Source organism: Odontesthes bonariensis, chromosome 20 (assembly GCF_027942865.1).
Source record: "Odontesthes bonariensis isolate fOdoBon6 chromosome 20, fOdoBon6.hap1, whole genome shotgun sequence".
NCBI classification, from domain to species: Eukaryota; Metazoa; Chordata; class Actinopteri; order Atheriniformes; family Atherinopsidae; genus Odontesthes; species Odontesthes bonariensis.
In genome coordinates this window covers 14105745-14121679 of record NC_134525.1, presented here as the reverse complement: position 1 = coordinate 14121679, position 15935 = coordinate 14105745, and the positions used below count along the sequence as shown (strand labels likewise).

At 40.7% G+C, this 15935-nt stretch overlaps 1 protein-coding gene and 1 non-coding gene across 2 annotated transcripts; one reads left to right on the top strand and one right to left on the bottom strand.

The window, feature by feature from the left end:
• Positions 1–3585: 3585 nt before the first annotated feature.
• On the bottom strand, positions 3586–10787 carry plcxd2 (phosphatidylinositol-specific phospholipase C, X domain containing 2). The gene is made up of 8 exons (XM_075452561.1): positions 10685–10787; positions 10208–10344; positions 9917–10036; positions 9307–9360; positions 9072–9227; positions 7443–7553; positions 6444–6574; positions 3586–4367 (listed from the first exon to the last, which is right to left on the bottom strand). Exons 1-8 carry the CDS (start codon positions 10785–10787, stop codon positions 4208–4210), a joined length of 972 nt encoding a protein of 323 aa, XP_075308676.1. The 3' UTR covers positions 3586–4207.
• Positions 10788–14530: 3743 nt separating this feature from the next.
• Positions 14531–14603, top strand: trnaf-gaa (transfer RNA phenylalanine (anticodon GAA)). Its single transcript has one exon. It is a non-coding gene; the product is annotated as a tRNA-Phe (tRNA).
• Positions 14604–15935: the final 1332 nt, after the last annotated feature.

Below are 15935 nucleotides of genomic sequence, written 5' to 3'. Positions count from 1 at the left end.
AAACACCATATATGTAGCCCAAAAGTTGAGAAAATCTATCAATACGAGGCTTTATTTTGCAATGATTTAAACTTGACGATAAATTTGATGGGGTATGCATTCTTCAACCAAGCAACACTTATGCACCTTTCAATTCAGTCAGTTTTGTCCAACCAAACCCGTGGCATACCTCAGGAATGCAGGTGTAACACAGATCCAAAAATGAATCTCCCTCATGACAAGAAGGGCCAGGTATCATCAACATATTTACATATACTCTATTCGTCTGTCAGCAGCGGTAAGCGGCTCTTTGCGTGATTTGTGTGCACCTTATGAAAAATCTCTGCTACATGTCCAGTCATGCATCATTCTGAAGACACCACGAGGCACGAGTAAATGCCATCAACCCTGTATCAGATGCGGGCACTTTTATTTGGCAGAGTTCTCTGGGTTCTTCGCAGCTATAAACAGCTGTTAGGTAAAGCAAACAACAAGATTTACGCAGAACCACAACAAAACCCGAGTCAAGCTGATTTTTGTTCAGGTTGGCACACACCAACTACGATGTAACACACGAGGTGTTCTTATGGTCAATAAAACGTTAATGTAGGCCTAGAAAATGGTCCTCTGGTTCTGAATAAGGAGGTCAAGAAAAGTCTGCCTGCAGACACACACACATGCAGACATGATTTTCCATTGGAGCAGGGCTATCTTATCTCTCAGGCACCGAGCGGATCCCTTTAGGGGTAAACAGGAAGAGAGCGAGCACCAAGCCCTGCTCAACTTTCTCCACTGCTTCTAAGAAATCAGTGATACCTGGTATGTGTAGGTGTATTTTTTGTATTAAAAAAAAAAAATCTATAAAGCTTTTGAACCCACAATCAAATTTGTTGAGTTTACTCTTATCCCTCGATGTGTGAATCCTCTAATTACATGGGGTTCATAAACCTGGCAGCGTGTGTTCTCAGTATTAGCAGCCACATGTCACAGGGGCTTCATGCTCATTTACAGTCTTGATGTTTTATTTACTTAACCACGCTTGGAAAGTCTTGTAAAGAGAAAGATACTAAGCTAAATGCTACCAGGATAATACTGCTTGAAAATTGTCTAGCAGCTACTTTTAACTTTCTTTCTTGTCAAGTGTTTCCAGAAGCTATTACACGATTATGTCTCCATGGGTGCTTGCAAGCAGAGAGAGCTGCCAAGCTTTCTCCATGACGTCATCCTGGAGCGTGTGGGCTTGAGAGGGCCGCAGAATGTCTGACGGCATTCCCAAAAGAATTCCACAATTCTCACGAGACCCCTGAAGGCTGAGCAGGAGCTCTAGAGATTTTTGGGAAAGGTATTCCTCTCTGTTTTAGAGGAACCTGCCTCCATAGAGCTCAGTTTCATTTTAACAAATCCTCCATCTTAGCTTTTTTAATAGCTATTATGAGTTTGGAATATTCCTTTTCTTTCAAACTCAGAATTGTTCCAGTCTGTGATGTCTACTAAACGGCATATTACCAATAGTAATTTGATGGCTCATTCAATCTGAGTTGAATTGAGTATCATCTTTAAGGATTGGGTTGTCTATGCAGTCCACATGCTTTCAATAACACCTTAAAGGCACATAATTGAATGAAAGTGACTCTTCGATTGCTGCTTACAGATAAAGCATGAAGTGAATTTCCACCAGTTTGCAGTGGCCTGCTGCAGTCCCTGTTTGTCCAGTCTGCCTCTTTATTTACTTACACATTATTCACGCAGAATAAGAGCAATCATTTGTTCTTATAGTTGTGTAAATACAATAGCCATCACAATCTGAAGGGAAACAACAGCACATCTATTTGTGTTACATGTTAGTAACCCAGTTGGTTTTTGTAGGTGACGTCACGTAATGGAAATAGCAAAGATTAACCAAACTGAAACCCAGTACACTCATCTGTTTAACGTTAAACCACGATCTCTGGTTGAGATAAACGGTTCTCTTAGAAAAGTTGAATATATTCAAGTGAACTAAGACACTAGCAAAGAATTTTACCATATTTCAGTGACTAAAATGCCAACAAACTTCACCACATTTGGCTATGATCGTCTGCTAATGATTTATGTGGCAAAATGCTCCCACTGGAGTGTTAGTAACTCGTTGTGGAGATGAAGAGGGCATTTAAATGTTGAACCAAACCACCTCAGTGGGAGATAGTAACAAATCTTTGACTGCGGTATCCAACAGGGGCAACACTGTGATGCCAGTGTGGGCTGGAAAACATTTGCAAATTAACTTAACGTTAAAGCAGCTTTATTACTTTAGGTCTATACTGAGTCATTCTGAAACATCTTGCTTGAGATGTCAACTTCTCCTCTGAAACCTGGGAAGCCCACTGGGATACAGTGAAGTGTGACACAGGGACAGAAAGAGAGGACCAATCCAAACAACAGAGGAATGCTCTCAGTCCAATCTGCTGCTCTCTGCTCTCCCACTTGCCTGCCATGGTATGTGTAATTACTCCACAATTAAAGTGCCTTTGCTTGTGTCTGTGCGGGCCATATAGTGCTTGGTGACCACACTCAACCTTGTCAACAATGTGGCCTGGATACGGCAGGCATTTTCACACAAGTGAGTCAAGGAGCGACAAAGAAAGGCAAAGCTATATGAAAAGGAAACATTTTATTTTGCTTTAAGGTTCTGCTGCTGCCTCAGGAAAATGCCTCATCTGGCTGATATTAAGCTTAATTCAGACCGACTTTTTCCCTTTTGGTCTTACGATTGTTCAACACTAAAAAGAAAGCTGTAGTTCTTTTTTTCAGTTTTTGTCTTTCATTGCCTTCTCCCTCTGTGTTTTTTGAATCACTTTCCCCTGCTTTTTAAAAATTCTTTTACTTTGCTACCCTACTCTTCCCCTTACCCTGACCGTAGGAATGTACGGCAACTGCCACGGCACTACTGTCTATGTCATACATAGTAATCACCGAGCCTGCAAGGCACAAACACTCACACATCCTGATGCACATAAATACTAAAAAACACATACAAAACACAATTTCCTCATTACGTATGCATGTTCCGCCTTATGGAGCCCGATGTGGGCTTGTAATACACTGTACATAGACACATATTCTGGCACTTCTATACATCATTTCACAACTTTCCTCTGAAATGGCATTGTTTCTATTTCTGCATCCAAGCAAACAAACAAACTATATAATAAAAAAAAATAAAAATCTTCGCTGTTTATTTGAATCAGTGCATGTTTCATGGGAAATGTGGCACAAGTTCCACACATATTTGGCTTTTCCTCGGAAATCCCCCCTCCCCGACGGTGCCGCTGTCCGCAGCTCTTGTCAGATGCCTTAAGAGTTGAGACACTGCTGGCACAGAGGGCTCCTCTCTCCCTACACATGACTTTGTTTAACATACTGAAGATACAAAACTAACCAGAAAAACTGCAGCATGCGCATTTCCCCCATCTTCATTTCATTACTCCAGAAAGAGGGCACATTTAAACAACTAACTTTAGCCCACGAGCCAAGTAATAATAGTCCCTTGTTTTTCATGTGCTCGAGCCATCTTGTTGAGCATTTTTTATGTCATGGACTTCCTGATTTTGGAATAAAAATGCGTGTTAAAGAACTTCTTCCAATTTCTTGATATCAATACACTGAACTTTCCATCTGGACTCCTTAAACACCTCAATACCCCATTTTAAGATGTGCTCCCGTTTCCCAGGAATATAAAAATCCAGGTAACATGTACAATGGTTTTGAATTGGATGATCTGTGTAGCAGTCAGTTCTCATAGTTCCCTACAAGCCAGCCAGAGCTGGGGTGAGACAAGATCTGTTCTACTTTCTGTGGATAGAAAAAAAGATTAGAAGATTTAAAAAAAGATGTTGGGCATTCCTGCTTCTCTCTAATCTGAGCTCTGGCTTCTTTAATTCTCTCCGACTTTATTGATAACATTGGGAATGTGAGGACTTTCCACAACCAAACCTGATGACCTGTTCCATTAAGATATAAAGGCTTTACAATGTCAGAGGTCCCCGACTCTTAATTTGATTGTCCTTGAGTGAGACTATGAAGTTCTATCAGAGGCTGAAAAGCTGCTTGTGAACAATATTAAAAAAAGAAATCCTCTGATAAATCTGATTAAGTCGTCTACTATGATACATTATTATTAACATTCAATTTGACCAACATGGGAGAAAACAAATCTGCCTTCATACACCACTGGCATGTGGGGCATGTGTCATCTCGTTTTGTGGTCCTGCTCAGACAGCAGCAGGTTATTGAGTTTGATGACAATGTTGGCAAAGTCAGTGAGTTCCACAAAGTCAGAGGTGATGATGTTGACTCCGTCCACGCCTGGCTTTTGAGTCTGCACCCAAGACATGATGGTTGGCAGATTTCTGAAAACATGACAGACAAAAGTTTGGATCACAGAGCAAATGGTTACGGCAATTTTTGATAAAGTAAAGTTTGGCCATTTGATTCTTAACCCTGTAAAGCCTGAACCATGAAATAATTGCCTGAAAATTCTGATTCTTTGAAAATTGACTCTTTATTAGACCTTCTGACAAAAAATAAAAAAATAAAAACATTTGCATATATGATTTTTACTTTGTATCACTTTTGATACATAAGGTCTTTTTGTGAAATTTAATGCTCAGTTTTTTCTTTTTTAAACAATCAAAAGCGTATACAACAAACATGTTGTACCCCATTAAACTTCATTACATAAAAAAGTAAACATAGAAAATAACTTTTTCATCACGCAGCAACGAAAAACCCAACAATTAAGCCGACGTTTCAGTTCTTTGGTTAATTTTTTTTAGTTCACAGCCTCTATTTAGTGTAATGGTAGGCATGAAAACAATTTCTTTCCTTGTTCAGGCACAGATGGACCTTGCATTTGTCACAGTAGACATGGGAGAAGTGATTGCCTGTGCAGTGCTTGCATCTCTGCCAGGTTTCCCATGTTGGGAAATGATCAATGCGATCCTTTCTCACAAAAATACAATATAAATTATGAATTTCTACTCTAAATAAACCTAATTATGTCATTTAAAACTTTAAATAATGTTCTTAAATAATAAATAGACTGTATGTTTCTTTATGGAATGCATAATGTATGAAATGCAATAAAATGACGATTGACAGATTTTCAAATAAATTACTTTATATACCTGCTGTATCTATTTTGATACACACATTTTCAACACGGTTTTACTATAAAATAAGTTATGAAATATGAGGTAGTTTTAGATTGCATCAATGCTGTAACTGTTTCTATTGAAGTTTCAGTAAAAAAATTTAGGTTTTTCTTACCTTAACTTTTTAAAAATTTCCAAAATGTTCATGTGAAAATTGATGTGGGTGACTGACTGACAGCTGCCATTTTGGATGTCCCAAGTGAAGAACCTCAGGTGCATGTATAACTGGACCCTGGTGGATGATCTGATCATTGCATGTATCTGATTGAATACATTCGGTTTTTCAGGTGGAAAAAAATCACAGTGAGGATGTAGAGGTCTCAAAAACCCATGTATCAAATATGATACAAATGGCGATAAGGGCTTTCGTGATTTTTTTTATTTTTGGTTCTTAGCTGGCACACACGGGGACACTGTGGCTGTATCACTTCTGAATTCTCCACTATGTGTCAGCCACCAGCAGAACAAAACCTGGAAGTGAGACTGTTTATACACTCGTGATAAACAATTCTGTTTCCTTGGAAGTGCCAAATTGGGCCACCTCCTGTCTCGCCGAGGCATCCGTTTTTAGGAATTTCATACCTCATTGGTGACTGGTTTTCTCAGATGGAAGGGCATGGCGAATATGTTCTCTGGGTAAAGATTTCCACCATCATGTCAACTTCTATCTAAGGTCAACAACCCAAATCACTGCAAAAGTTTGCGCAAGTAATTCAGTGCTTGTTTAGGGGAAAAAAAGAGCTTGACATGCACTCATTTTTAATGTTTGGATTATACCTGATCCATAGTCAAATAAACCAGCGATGTGATACAAGATAATAAATGCAGGCATGAAACAGTTTAAAAGAAGAAAGATTATCCCAACTCCTCACCGCTACTGCTACTTAATACTGTGCTACATATAATAACTACATGTAATATAATAATTACAATGCGAGTGTTGAGTGATTATATGATTTAACAAAAACGTTCAAGTGGTGGAACAATTACAATATTTCTTACACTGTGGTCTTCAGTGTTGTTGTAATTTCCTCATCACCCAGTCTTTTAAGGGCATGTGCAGAGCCACTTTGAAGTGTGAAAGCCATTAGCACATTTTACTGTACTGCCCTCTACTGGACACACACTACAATGAATAGAATCCCTTCAAACAAAGAAAACCCATGAGATTTTTAAATCGAGTCTCAAAATTAACTGCTATTTTTATCGCACTAAATTTCACAAACCACTCTAGCCCCACCCCACACAAATCAAGTCCTAACAACTCCTGACCTCTCTACCAGGTAGTTGCGTAGCCCCCAGACCAGCCCCTTGGCCACAGTGTTGACGGTGGGTGTGAGGATGGCCTGTGTAACATGGAAGGATCCTTGCTTGGCTCTTTCTTTCAATGTAGTTTCAAGGAACTAGACGAGAGAGAGAGTTGAAACAAAGAAGTCTTGTTGAAAGAGCACTTAAACCTCAGACATTTGGTTGAGACTGTTATGAAAGAATCTTGTGCGAATGTGAGGGGAGGGCACCTTTTTCTTTGGGAGGGGGTCAACAGAGAATGGAGCTATAAGGGATAAGGGGGCACATAAAAGGGAGGAAGAATTGAAGGAGGACAGGGTAGCTGAGGATGAAGAAAGCCTGGAGAAGAAAATGGAAAAAGGGAATGAACTTCTATTTTTTTCCTTTGTTTGAACCTATAACGTAATGCTAAACTAGAGAATTCTAAGATGTTAAATTTCCCTGAAGCAAGATCAAAAAAGAGACCAAGAACCCAATAAAACAGTAAGAAAAAAAATATTATACTTTGCCAACAGTTTATTGGGAAAAATTCAATCTAACACGTCTCTAAGGGTGGAAACGTATGCTAATCCTTGCTTACATTATCTGGTGTGATTCCTTTGAGCAGAGAACACTGAAGACAAACATTTTCGGGTAACTGTTGTCAGTCCTTATCACTAGACTGGAGGAACTGGAGCCCATTCCTCTGTATAGAACAACTTCAACTCTGGGAAAGTTAAAGTGAAGTTTCCTTCCTGCCTACTTCTGGTCTCTCCACAACTTTTTTTTTTACCGGATTATGTCATGACTTTGACTTTTCATGGCAAAACATTACATTTCTTCTTCTTTAGTCATGATTTGTTAGAATAATTTATATGCTCTGGGTCCTTGGCTTCCTGCGTGATCTGCTTTCGCTTGAGATGTTTTTCCTGGAACTGTAGGAACGGGAATACCGTTCTAGGAAGCGCTTGAGCCCAGAAAAGGTTAGAGTGTTGTCTTTTTTACCTGTATAAGCTTGTTGGGCTCAGTGGTGTTTGCCCAGGGAGCAGGGATCTTATTGCCAGGCCACATAGCATTGATACCTTGGGATGAAGGATGATGGTAGAACACAATGACCTGCAAAGAGAACAACATTTCATATGATGTGCTGAAGCCAGGAGTTTGAGAGCTACAGGCAAGTTGAGCTTGAGCTTAGTTTACAATGAAAATACAAAATACCCACACATCTAGCATACAAACAGGAAGCAGCACATGGTGTAACCCGTAGGACCTTTCTTGAAGAGCAAGTTTGCCTAATAAGCCAAGCTTACTTTCAAAAGTCTTTCTTATTTTCTGTTGGTTCGCTTTGCAAGTTCAACATAGTTAAACCTCAGTTAATTTTGGCAGCTTATGCTGGGAAACTGCACTGATCCAGGGCAGGCTGTCAGGATACAACTTTCTTTACCGGAGTTCCTTCAATACCAACTTGATGAGAACGTGATATTTTTATCACCAACTCTTTGGCTTGGTACCACATCATTCAACTTTATAAATCCTAATAAGTCCATGAAGTGGAGTAGATACAAATTCAACTTAAAGAGAACTGCTGCCCCCTGCAGCTGCTTCTTCCTTTACCCTGTCTATGCTCTTCCTTTCCAGCGTGCTACGCTCTCTTTCTGAGTCCAGCTGTGCGGGGCTGACGTCCACAGTCCAGTCAAAAATAATGAATTAGTGGAATTTTCAATGAAAGATGTGTTTATCAGAAATTGTTGTTCCAACACGGCCTGTAGAAAACAGCCATCCCTTTACTTTGCAGATACAGGCTTATCCTTTGTGAAGTGGAAGTTTCTGGGCCTATTCTGAATACATATAGTACTGTAGCCCACAAATCACTGAGGATGAACGTGTTACTACTGGCAACGGGAAAGGATCTAATCGGCTTGTATTAGCAAGCACCTGTATTTAAACAACAACAACAAAAAAGAACATTTAAACATAATGCTTTAGGTATAACAAAAACATAAATTCTTGGGTGATTCAATCCACAGTCAAAGTTTTTGGGTGTGTGAGCCCTGAATTCATATGATTTCAGTCGGACTAACATGTTCACATGCACTTTAAAAGTGCATGTGCATGGTTTTGGATATTTTGGTTGAATTAACTCTATAACTCTTTTATTTTGGTGTAAATATGCAAAGCGGGCACAGACGTGCGTGTTCGGGCACACAAACAGTTGCTGAGCTACCTTAAAAAGGTATTTCTAAGAAAGACATGAATCATTAATGTGTGTGAGAGACTGAAGAATTATGGAATTATAAGAAATGACAATGAAAGATAGAAAGACAAAAGCTGAACTCAAAGAAAAGGGAAAGTCGAGCTGGACGGTGGAACAAGTGCTAATGGGATGATACTCACCACTAATTCCTGCCCAGGAAAGTCACAAGTGGCAGGGATTACCTGGAATTTATTGAGCTTTTACCACATGCATACCTACGTACCTATTTTACTTTGTACATGTGTTGTATGCACACTTATGCCACAGAGGTTTTCATGCATTTATATACAGGTGCACGCAGATATTCATTCTTGTGAGATTTGGGTTGTGGGAACATATATTCGCTTCAAAATGCTCCACTGCTGCATCGGAAAAGTCACCTGGTATTTCTTCTCCCAGAGGTAATCCAGAGTGATGTTCTCTACGGTGCAGTTGTTGCACAGCTTACTGCCAAACACTTCCTGGAGCATGGTGATGAGGTACACGTGGTGCTGTGTCTCCATTGCATAGTAATGATTGAAGTCCAAAAACACGATCTGAATGAAGAATCAAATCAGTTAGTAGTCTGACTACATCTATCCACCTTTAAAAACATATATTAAATGTGCTTCTCACCTCTTTCTTGTGTCTGTCTAGAAAGGAATTGATTTCTAAAAGGCCGTCCTGCACCTTTGGAGGGAAATAGGAGAGAGGTTGGAAATGCAACAACTTGTTTGGTCACGGTTTCAGCACCTAAAGTTAACCTTAAACTGAGTGGTGAGGGCTGGAATACAAAATTCCACCACCTTGTCGCGTGAAACAAATATAAATGGAGAAAAATTTCAAGTGCACAGACTCTTAAGAGCGTGTATGTTACTGTCCCTACCACCAGCCAAACCCGTATATTTTCTTGTGTTAAATTTTACAACCACATGCCCATCCTCTGGCACACATCCAAACAGAGAACAGGGACTTTAGAATGACCCATTTTAGAGGAGGGATATTTACAACTAAGCGCACATCCTTTGATCCCTGCTCTGGGTCACTTCTGTTGTTGCACTTACAACTAAGAAAAAGAACACACACTGGGAAAAAACATCGGGAAGAAATCTAAACTGAGCATAAATATTTCAGGATTATCAGAATACCTGAGTTAGTTGCAAAACACTGGAAGTGGGAAACAGGCATTATAGTAGCAATGATATTTAATTAGGTGCTAAAAGTAAGTGAATATTTCTCCACTCACCTTGTGTCCAAAGAGGCCGTGGATGAAGTAGATCTCATTTCCAGGTTCACCTGGTTTAGAGGACACCCTGAGATCAAAGTAACGAATCCCTGCATCTAGTTGCTCCTTAAAAGTCAGGTTCTACGAGTACACATCGTATTACATAATGTCACAAGTGAGCGCAAAACCATACAAATAAATATGACTGTTGCAAAAACAAACATTCAAAAAAGCCCATCACAATCTACCCTGTACAATCCGCACACTGAAAGACTCTCCAAATGTATCGTTTCTGTCATTTGAGAGCAGTACCTGTGTCATGGACCACTTCACCATGACTTTCTTGGCCAAGACACTGAACATGGTGGCCAGGTACTTCACATAAACCTTCTGGTCAGGGCCCACAGGAGCACGCACATCCACCCAGAAAGTGAAAGAGTCATGAGAGCCTAGAGGACAGAGATAGAGCTTCTTGTGCTGATGCTGATGGACAATCTTAATTGACTAACGAATAAACAAGACAAATTGGATGAAGGTGAGACACAGGAAAGACAGTATAAGTCTTTTCATATAGCTGTGTAAATACTCCCTGTATCTGTAGTGAACCTTCATGCACCTAGAAAGCGTATCCAATGCACCCATCTTGACTCTTCACTGCGGTCATATCTTATCATTCACAACAAGACAACGTTATAATCCTTTTCCTTTCAGACTAATAGCCTAACTTTGTTGTCCATCCCTCCAAAGTTCTGCAGTGCAACCAAACATTTTTCAGGGCGCTTGGCTCACCTGGCACGGCGAGGTGTTTGAGGGGCATGGCACTGAGCTTGGAGGGGAGAGAGCCCATCCAGTCGGCATTGACGCTGCCGATCCCAGCAGGTCTCGTCTTCATGTCAAGAACTGCCCGCCAGTAAACCGCTTTCTGGTACTAAATGCACACCCAGTAACGGATTCCCGCGCGCTCCCAACAGGTGATAATTACCACAGGTCATCCTGGAAGGTTGCAGCTATCTGAACACATTTCTTGCATCTTTAAAACGCACCGAGAATGCCATTGCAGTCCAGGTGTGACCCCTTTCCTCGCCCGGTTTTCCGGTCAGTTATTGCATTGCTTGTCACGGCAAACCGGGCATCCTTGATGAGCCAGACTGGGAGCTGACGGCTGCACTAATCCTCTTAGCGAAATTCCACTTATTACACCCCGCTCACCCGCCCATTCCTCCTGCTTCTTAGCTTAACCTGCTCGGTATATGCGCTAGAACCATCCGCTGGACACAACAATACAATCAGACACATAGAAAAGTGAAAGATGGGGACATTTGCCTGTCCAGAGTCAGCAAATCCTCACACGTATAGGTTGGTGGGATGACTGTGCACAAAGCAGTAATCGGCTCATTCGGATCAGCTCATTTATGACCATAGAGATGAAGTCGGATGACACAAGTAACACAACCTCAGGTGAGGTTGAATTGGTGCAATTTGCTATTGCAATTAGCTATAAACATACTAAATTCTTTGATATTAGACATACAGCTGGTAAATATTTTTTGACGGCCCCAAAGGGCACACCACTTAGGTGAAGTTAGTTTTAAGTTGGATATTCGACAGACATTCGCAAGCAAGCCACTCCAACATTTCAAGTGCACCCGTATTGCAGACTTTACAGTAAACACACGGAGAGGACGACTGCAGCGTGTTCCAACTTCCTGTTTTCAAAATAAAATAAAAAGGAAAAAATATATATATTTAAAGCAGAGATGAGCGACTGTGTATAAAGTTATTGAAAATTATGGACAGAACTGAATTGTAAAAATAAAAGGTGTATCTCATGTAGCAAGTGTAGTTACATGACCCCACACTGATTTGGAGTCAATTGATCACATGACCTGGAAGCTATTGAGCAAAAATGCTAATATTTACATATAAAAATTAATAAAAAATCATGAACAGATCTAAATTGTAAAAATAAAAGGTGTATCTCATGCAGCAAGTGTAGTTACATGACCCCACACTGATTTGGAGTCAATTGATCACATGACCTGGAAGCTATTGAGCAAAACTGCTAATATTTACATATAAAAATTCATTAAAAATATGAACAGATCTCGGGGCGGTCAGTGGCGTAGTGGGTTAAGCAGCCGCCCCATGTACAGAGGCTACAGTCCTCGCTGCAGCTGGCCCTGGTTCGAGTCCCGCACCGAGTGGCCCTTTGCTGCGTGTCTTCCCCCTCTCTCTGCTTCCTGTCTCTCTCCAATTGTCCTATCATTAAAGGCATAAAAAGCCCCAAAAAATATATATTAAAATAAAAAAATATGAACAGATCTAAAATATAAAAATAAAAGGTGTATCTCATGTAGCAAGTGTAGTTACATGACCTCACACTGATTTGGAGTCAATTGATCACATGACCTGGAAGCTATTGAGCAAAAATGCCAATATTTACATATAAAAATTAATAAAAGATATGAACAGATCTAAAATGTAAAAATAAAAGGCATATCTCATGTAGCAAGTGTAGTTACATGATCCCAAACTGTGTTTTCATTAATGCAGGTTTTTTGAGATAATTCCTTTTTACCAGTGCACTTTCCTAACATGGGCTGTTGTTCCCTCGTGACAAACATCCACAATTCATAGTAGTCTTTGCCGAAACCCTGGATTGAACGAGTGACCTTCAGATCTTCAGTCTGACGCTCTCCTAACTGAGCTATTTCGGCTACACAGGGCTATTCTGACCGTTTTCATTTGGAAACTAAAACTGGGAGCTCGCTCCGTAGAGCTTAGGCGACAAAGCTGTGGAGCCAGATAAAGGCCACAAAAATAAAATAATTGACTGTTGTAGATGAGGAAGAAGCCTCGTGTGTTTTCATTAATGCAGCTTTTTTTAGATAATTCCTTTTTACCAGTTCACTTTCCTACCAGCCTCGTGTGTTTTCATTGAGATAATTCCTTTTTACCAGTTCACTTCCCTAAAATGGGCTGTTTTTCCCTCTTGACAAACATCCACAATTCATAGTAGTCTTAACATTGTGGATGTTTGTCAAGAGGGAACAACAGCCCATGTTAGGAAAGTGCACTGGTAAAAAGGAATTATCTCAAAAAACCTGCATTAATGAAAACACACGAGGCTTCTTCCTCATCTACAACAGTCAATTATTGCATTTTTGTGGCCTTTATCTGGCTCCACAGCTTTGTCGCCTAAGCTCCAAGGAGCGTGCTCCGGTTTTAGTTTCCAAATGAAAACGGCCAGTTTAGCCCTGTATAGCCGAAATAGCTCAGTTGGGAGAGCGTCAGACTGAAGATCTTAAGGTCCCTTGTTCAATCCCGGGTTTCGGCAAAGACTACTATGAATTGTGGATGTTTGTCAAGAGGGAAACACAGCCCATGTTAGGAAAGTGAACTGGTAAAAAGGAATTATCTCATTGAAAACACATGAGCCTGGTAGGAAAGTGAACTGGTAAAAAGGAATTATCTGAAAAAAACTGCATTAATGAAAACACACGAGGCTTTTTCCTCATCTACAACAGTCAATTATTGCATTTTTGTGGCCTTTATCTGGCTCCACAGCTTTGTCGCCAAAGCTCCACGGAGCGAGCTCCCAGTTTTAGTTTCCAAATGAAAACGGTCAGAATAGCCCTGTGTAGCCGAAATAGCTCAGTTGGGAGGGCGTCAGACTGAAGATCTGAAGGTCCCTGGTTCAATCCCGGGTTTCGGCAAAGACTACTATGAATTGTGGATGTTTGTCAAGAGGGAAACACAGCCCATGTTTGGAAAGTGAACTGATAAAAAGGAATTATCTCATTGAAAACAGATGAGCCTGGTAGGAAAGTGAACTGGTAAAAAGGAATTATCTAAAAAAAACTGCATTAATGAAAACACACGAGGCTTCTTCCTCATCTACAACCGTCAATTATTGCATTTTTGTGGCCTTTATCTGGCTCCAAAGCTTTGTCACCTAAGCTCCACGGAGCGAGCTCCCGGTTTTAGTTTCCAAATGAAAACGGCCATTTTGGCCCTGTGTAGCTGAAATAGCTCAGACTGAAGATCTTAAGGTCCCTGGTTCAATCCCGGGTTTCAGCAAAGACTACTATGAATTGTGGATGTTTGTCAAGACGGAACAACAGCCCATGTTAGGAAAGTGAACTGGTAAAAAGGAATTATCTCAAAAAAGCTGCATTAATGAAAACACACGAGTCTTCTTCCTCATCTACAACAGTCAATTATTGCATTTTTGTGGCCTTTATCTGGCTCCACAGCTTTGTCGCCAAAGCTCCACGAAGCGAGCTCCCGATTTTAGTTTTCAAATGAAAACGGCCATTTTGGCCCTGTGTAGCTGAAATAGCTCAGACTGAAGATCTGAAGGTCCCTGGTTCAATCCCGGGTTTCGGCAAAGACTACTATGAATGTTTGTCGAGAGGGAAAAACAGCCCATTTTAGGGAAGTGAACTGGTAAAAAGGAATTATCTAAAAAAAGCTGCATTAATGAAAACACACGAGGCTTCTTCCTCATCTACAACAGTCAATTATTGTATTTTTGTGGCCTTTATCTGGCTCCAAAGCTTTGTCGCCAAAGCTCCACAGAGCGAGCTCCCGGTTTTAGTTTCCAAATGAAAACGGTCAGAATAGCCCTGTGTAGCCGAAATAGCTCAGTTGGGAGAGCGTCAGACTGAAGATCTGAAGGTCCCTGGTTCAATCCCGGGTTTCGGCAAAGACTACTATGAATTGTGGATGTTTGTCAAGAGGGAAACACAGCCCATGTTTGGAAAGTGAACTGGTAAAAAGGAATTATCTAAAAAAAACTGCATTATTGAAAACACACAAGGCTTCTTCCTCATCTACAACAGTCAATCATTTTATTTTTGTGGCCTTTATCTGGCTCCACAGCTTTGTCGCCAAAGCTCCACGGAGCGAGCTCCCGATTTTAGTTTTCAAATGAAAACGGCCATTTTGGCCCTGTGTAGCCGAAATAGCTCAGACTGAAGATCTGAAGGTCCCTGGTTCAATCCCGGGTTTCGGCAAAGACTACTATGAATTTTGGATGTTTGTCGAGAGGGAAAAACAGCCCATTTTAGGGAAGTGAACTGGTAAAAAGGAATTATCTCAATGAAAACACACGAGGCTGGTAGGAAAGTGAACTGGTAAAAAGGAATTATCTCAAAAAAGCTGCATTAATGAAAACACACGAGGCTTTTTCCTCATCTACAACCGTCAATTATTGCATTTTTGTGGCCTTTATCTGGCTCAAAAGCTTTGTCACCTAAGCTCCACGGAGCGAGCTCCCGGTTTTAGTTTCCAAATGAAAACGGCCATTTTGGCCCTGTGTAGCTGAAATAGCTCAGACTGAAGATCTTAAGGTCCCTGGTTCAATCCCGGGTTTCGGCAAAGACTACTATGAATGTTTGTCGAGAGGGAAAAACAGCCCATTTTAGGGAAGTGAACTGGTAAAAAGGAACTATCTCAATGAAAACACACGAGGCTGGTAGGAAAGTGAACTGGTAAAAAGGAATTATCTAAAAAAAACTGCATTAATGAAAACACACGAGGCTTCTTCCTCATCTACAACCGTCAATTATTGCATTTTTGTGGCCTTTATCTGGCTCCAAAGCTTTGTCACCTAAGCTCCACGGAGCGAGCTCCCGGTTTTAGTTTCCAAATGAAAACGGCCATTTTGGCCCTGTGTAGCTGAAATAGCTCAGACTGAAGATCTTAAGGTCCCTGGTTCAATCCCGGGTTTCAGCAAAGACTACTATGAATTGTGGATGTTTGTCAAGACGGAACAACAGCCCATGTTAGGAAAGTGAACTGGTAAAAAGGAATTATCTCAAAAAAGCTGCATTAATGAAAACACACGAGTCTTCTTCCTCATCTACAACAGTCAATTATTGCATTTTTGTGGCCTTTATCTGGCTCCACAGCTTTGTCGCCAAAGCTCCACGGAGCGAGCTCCCGATTTTAGTTTTCAAATGAAAACGGCCATTTTGGCCCTGTGTAGCTGAAATAGCTCAGACTGAAGATCTGAAGGTCCCTGGTTCAATCCCGG

Bases quoted from the DNA above. Each gene is read 5' to 3' on its own strand.
- plcxd2 (XM_075452561.1), bottom strand. From the start codon at position 10,787: ATGAAGACGAGACCTGCTGGGATCGGCAGCGTCAATGCCGACTGGATG. The intron at 10,345-10,684 runs GTGAGCCAAGCG...TCTGTCCTCTAG, and splicing joins CAAACACCTCGCCGTGCCAG to GCTCTCATGACTCTTTCACT. The intron at 7,554-9,071 runs GTGACTTTTCCG...TTCTCTTTGCAG, and splicing joins TCTGGGAGAAGAAATACCAG to GTCATTGTGTTCTACCATCA.